General features: G+C 47.5%; 1 protein-coding gene across 3 annotated transcripts in view; it reads right to left on the reverse strand.

The window, feature by feature from the left end:
* The window catches only part of MTAP (methylthioadenosine phosphorylase), a 37985-nt gene extending 34782 nt beyond the window's left edge, over nucleotides 1-3203 (reverse strand). Inside the window, exon 1 of one of the 3 annotated variants that reach the window (XM_027088999.1) lies at nucleotides 2968-3203. In XM_027088999.1, the coding sequence (XP_026944800.1) occupies nucleotides 2968-3000 (33 nt within the window). In that variant the 5' untranslated portion in view covers nucleotides 3001-3203. The remainder of the gene's footprint in view (nucleotides 1-2967) is intronic. The other 2 variants (XM_027088998.1, XM_027089000.1) reach the window with 2 other exon arrangements.
* Nucleotides 3204-5841: the final 2638 nt, after the last annotated feature.

Raw genomic sequence — 5841 nt, forward strand, 5'->3', positions numbered from 1 at the left:
ACACACACACACACACACACACACACACACACACACACACACACACAAACCCCTTTCTCAAAGTAACAACAGCAAAAAAGCCCCCATCTCTGTTTTTCTCTGCTGCTCAGGACACCAACCTGGCTGCTGCTTCATCTCCTCACCAGGCGGTCTCTGTCTCAGGGATTTACAGCCCAGGGGTCCTCAACCAAGTGCTGAGGCTCTCCTGAGAGGCGCCTGGAAATCCACGGGGAAATTTCTGGCTGCCACAATGACTGGAGGGAGTGCTACCAGCATTTTGTGGGGAGAGGGGACCCAGGATGTGTTCTATGTCCTACAATGCTCAGGACAGTTATACTAAGGGAGGAATTGTCGTACCCCAAATGGCATTGTGTCTCTAGGCAAAAAATGAAGGCTCATTGGTCATTTGGTTTCTGACTGGGGCCTGTGGGTTGTCTACCAGTTTCTGAAGGTCACTCAAGGACTTTCAGTGTGAAGGCCTTTGCTGGCCGCACTCAGCCATCGAAAAGGAGAGTTTCAAAGGCCTGTTCTCCACAGTCTAGACTTGCCCGTCCCCCTTAATATTGATACCATTTTGTTTATAGCCCACTACCCAACTATGATGGGACCATATCCCCTCCTTGTCATAGCAACCATGTAAACAAGAGTTATTTTTAATCCCTCAGAGTAAAAGCTGGGCAGCTGCCTAGGGGAGCCATGGCCCATTACAGGAGCTCTCCGGAATGCCAGAGATCCGGTTCAGCCCTCTGCATGGCCAAGCATGCCACTGCCCGTGGCTGTTGCCGGAGGACACTGTCTCCCTGAGGTCCTCCCAGACAGTGGCTGCTACTAATACTATGGGAGAGTATCCACTGGGCATTCGGCAAGCAGCTTGCTTCATGCAAACACTCTACACTCCCCCTTCCTTAAGGCTGCATGGCCTTTGTCAACAGAATAAAACAGGGCACAGGGACCACATGTCAGATTTCAGAAATGGCTCACAACATGTAGTTGGCGGAATGCCAGGCCAATTGGCTCTAGGCCAATTCTATCACTACCTAGGTCCAACTATAATTCTGGACTCCTTAGGTGACCTTTCTGGGCCTCAGCTTTATGTCCACAAAAAGAGGTTTGTGTGGTTATATGGTCTTAAGGAACACTCCAGCTCTATATTTTATGATCTGGGGATAGGATATGGTTTCCATTAGCTTATTTTGCTCTGGACACTAGCAGTTCATGTTTTCTATATAGGATGTTGCCTCAGCAGTCTGGCAGAAGTGGTGTAGGAATCATGGATTTGCAACAGCAAAATTATCACCTGTTCTTACCCCAAAGAGAGAAATCAGCAGGCAGGCCTAGCACTATTTGTACCTATTAATTTTATATTCAGCAGCTGGCCAAGAACAAAAATGTACATCATTCAATATTTACATCAGGGCTCTGATCACAGTGCCCATTCTGCACTTAAATGCACTGCACTAATCTTACAGGGAAACTGTGGTAGGGAGAATGCAAAACCAGGTTAAAGTGAGACTGTTTTAAATACCACCGCTCTCTATTTTTAATGTCACTTTAAGTGTATTCCTGTAAAGGAAAGGCAATAGTTTCCTGCCTGCCCACTGAAAACTGTGGCCTATCATAATTTAATTTTTGGAGAAAAGATGTTCAAAATTAATCTCATCTCCCTCACTCAGAAGCACTACCATTTAATAAGTTTCAGCCATGTGCTAGAAAGACAATACAATTCTAACGTCCCAGCAAACCCTGCAGTAATGTTCCCATTTTACTGAAATGAAAAAGAGCTTCATAAAAATTCTGCTTTGTTCTCCATGACTGATAAGGAAGAGGCATTCTACAATATTTGTTTAATGCAAGATTCTTTTCAAAATGGCAAAGGGAATACAGTATCTAAATGTGACTGCAACTCTCCCCAACCCACCCCCTGATATCAAGTGTCTGAAAGCTGCAAGGGCCTACTAAGCTAATCACTCTGGTTGATTACACACTGATCTCAGAGATTTGCCTTCTCCAGGGGGAACTGAACACAAAACGCGGAGTCAAGAGAGAGACTTGAAGGCGACGGGCCTTCCTATCTCACGGCCAAGAATTTCTAAAGCCAAACAAGTCAACTGAGTTTTTAGCTGATCATAAACAGCCTGGAAGAGATCTTAACTTTGATCCTGTTTATTTCTGTGGACTGGAATTCTACAGTCTCTCCCTGCGAGACATCAACCAGGAAGAAGTGCGTCAAAGCCCCAGGGAAACTTGTTGCAATCCTCGGAACTCGTGCCCTCCTCCGGCCAAAGCTCCCACTGCACAATGATGCCTTGTACCGAGACCTGTGAGGACCAAGGGCACAAGGAAACTGATCCCTAACTTTCAAGGTTGCCAGCAAATCAGTTTAAAGCCAGAGGCCTCCAGAGAGTGGCCCAGCATTCCTATACTCCATTTCGGTGTTGTAAAAAACTCTCAAGAGTTCCTAAAGCAGAGAAGGCCTAAGTTTAGAACACACAAAAAAGCCGGAAGCTTGCAAAAGAGCAAGCATGCAGTTTTCCCACGTGGGCCGCGGGCAGAGAGCCAAGTCAGAGCGGAAGCTTTGAAGTCGGTCAGGGCTCAAGGAGTCCGTCTCAGCGGTTGCAGGTACCCACCCACCTGGCACACCCGCTAGCCCCTGCCAGACGCATCTGCCCAGAAAGGTGCTCGGGAAGGGTTGGGCGCGGGCGCAGCACCGGTCCGCTGTCCCTCTCTCTTAAGTGCTTGCCTACCCGCTGCGCGCTGCGGATGCAGCTGAGACCAAAGGTTGGGGGACGACTCTGCAATTGTTCCCTCTCCCCCGCTCGCCGCCACTGGGCTAACCGGCCTCAGACCCTCCCCGCCGCGGCGCGGGCGCACTGGCTGGGCGCACGGCCCAGAGGCGCGGTCCCCCCGAGCGGGAGCGGGATCGTACAGGGCACGGAGGACCGCAGCAGCCGGAACGACTAATCTCACCTTCACGGCCGCGGGAGTGGCACCTGAGGCCATGGCTGCGCGAGGAAGGAGCGACGGCCTCGGGCGGGGTGGAGACGTGCAGCGGCGGAGCGAAGCGGTTTCAGGCGCTGGGCCCGGGGTTGACCAACGAGGTCCCGGGGGCGGCTGTGGCTCCTCCTCTTCCTCCCCGGGACAGCTGGATTGGCTGCTGGTGTGGGCTCTCCCCCGCCACCCCCCCACCTCAATTTGAGGTTCCAGTGTCCCGCCCCGTTTGCAGACCTTTCTGGTTCTCCGTTGATTTTTTTTCGACCCCCAGTTATAACTAACGGGCTCATGATAGTGAGAATAATGGAGACCGCTGATTGAGTACTTATGTTGTTCCAGACTCTGTGCTTTGCACTTTAATCAGCTCCGTTAACCATCACAAGAACGCTACAAAGAAGGAAGAGCAGCACTCCGGCTCCGCCTCGTCTCAGCTGCAAGCTCGGCCTTATCTGTAAAACCAGGCCCATTCTCGGTGCAGAAGTTCTCGCGGGAGGGAAAATCGTGGAGAGGAGGGAACAGGCTCTTCGCCAAGGTTACCTCCAGCTGCTAACGCGGGGCGGGGCGGGGCGCGGTTGGCTCTTCTTATCTCCGTGACCCAACCGGGGGTTTGCTCCTTTCTGTTAATTCGTGGGGGACAGAGCAGGGGAGGGGTTGACCCAAGACTCAGGGATGGCAAAAAGAAAATAAACAGAGTAACGTGCTGCTGGATAACCTTTCTGACCTACAAACTCTGGCTGTTTGAGGTCAGGCTTTCAAGGGGACAAAATATTACCTAACTCCCAGCCTGGGTCAGCAGGGCCGGGGCCATCTTTAACCTTACCCACACCAGCCAAAATCCAAGCCAACTAGATTTCAGAATCCAGACTCATGTCTTCATCACTCAGCACTGGCTGGTCACCCACCCCCCACCCCCCACCCCCGTTATACCAGCCCTTCACTGGGATAATCCCTTACTCTCAAAATCCCCATCCCTTCTCTACCGGGATAATCCAATTTAAACTCCCTGGATGGATTAAACTCTTCAACAAAATGCTGGGTGACAGTGATGTTCTGATATACAGAAACTTTGCAGATTACTCTGGGGGTGGGAGAATGGCTGTGGAAGGGTAGACTTTCCTCTTTCCCTATAGCAGTAAAACACTGAAACACGATGCAAGCATAATTTCATTCAAAACATCACTGGGTGCTTCCTGTATACTGTTCACTTAAACAGTAAAGACTTTCACTCTCTCCTTATCATTTGCTCTAGGTTTAAATTTTCTTGCAATGTAATTTTTCTTCTATTTCTTTTAAGTCATAAAATGAAATAGCAAAGAATAAAAGTAGAAGATTGGGGTGCTCCTTTGAAAGAGCAGGAGGCTGGGAGTTCCTCCCAAATGTAGTTTCCTAGGAGCCTGTCTGCTGCTTGTCCTATTGTTGGTAGCCCACTACTCAGAGGGGAACCATTGCAGGGACACAGATACTTGGGTTTTATGGCTGCTTCACAATTAGGGGATCTTGACCAACTTATGTGCTTTAATGTGACCAGCAAGTCCAGTTTCTACTCAGCACTGCCTCCCTGCGGAGAGTTAGTTAGACCCTGTAAACAAGTTAAATCCTGTAAGCATTAGAAGACCCCTAGACAAAGAAGGAGTTGGAAACCTGGAAGGGTTAAAAACAAAATTCAACTGAGTAAATTGGAAGTCTGACTAGCTTTATTAGGCAATTCATAAGGGCAGCATCCCACCTAGCTAGAACTAGAGCGCTCTCAGAAGTGTTGTACACAATGGAAGGTTTTTATAGGAAGAAGGATGGGGCAGGGAGCTATTAGCAAAAGAAAAGAAATGATTATTTTTAGGCCAGGACATCTTTTTGGATGGAAAGGACCAGCAAGGGTTTTATCATGCATATTGCCTCTTCTTCCTCTGTAGTGGGGGAGGGGATGAGGGAGAGATGGATGGAGAGGACCCTTGTGACAGATTACCTCATTGGTGCTGATCAGAAAATTTCAAACTATTTCTGAGGAAGGTCGAAACTGCGGTTAGGTTAGGTATTGAGTCTAATTTTGGTTTCATGGGCTTTTAGCACAAGCAAGTGATGCCATTTTGGGCTTGTAGTTTTCTTTTTAACAGGGCTAAACTGGACTTCTGGACTTTTCTACTTTAAATTTCAGGACAGGGCTCAAGCATTTGCTCTTGAACTTGTGATGTCTGTGAAGGGAACAGTGTCCCAAGTCTGGTCTGGTTTTTTCAGTAATGTAATTTATAAGCCATTTCTGGGAAGAAATTAGCATTTCTAGACAAAATTTAAACAATTTTTTAACTTCTCAGAAAACAGGCACCCACCCACCAGCTGACTGTAAGGCACTATTTTGTTCTTTGTGTATGGGGCATGGAGTTCAAGACAAATTGATCCCCCTTCCAAGGGGACTCTAGCAGTTTTCATCATTATGCATTTTGAGAAAAGAGCATACAAATATTAGAAGCATGGGACTGGCCTGCTGTAGGTAATTTGAACTGACAACAACCACTGTAGAGTTTTCTTAATAAAAGAATCGATTTTAGAAGAACATGTCAAATTAAGTTTTCAGAAAGTTAAAAACATTCAAACAAATAAATAGTTGGCACATGTCAGAGATGTATTTAACTCATTAATAAAGGAACCAGCAGGATGACAAAGCTGATTCAACGGAGGATGTAAGATGCTGCAACAGCAGAAAAGAGAATGTTAGAATAAGATGGAAAAATTAGATACAAAACTGGTATATATTTTACAAGGCAATAAACCTCTAGCCTTCGGGGTTATCATGTCTGTGAACAGATACCACCTGCATCTTCAACTTCGAAAAAAGATTGTCACTTATCTATCTTA

Source organism: Aethalodelphis obliquidens, unplaced genomic scaffold (genome assembly GCF_003676395.1).
Source record: "Aethalodelphis obliquidens isolate GAN/ISIS:26980383/991018 unplaced genomic scaffold, ASM367639v1 scaffold64, whole genome shotgun sequence".
Lineage (NCBI taxonomy): Eukaryota > Metazoa > Chordata > Mammalia > Artiodactyla > Delphinidae > Aethalodelphis > Aethalodelphis obliquidens.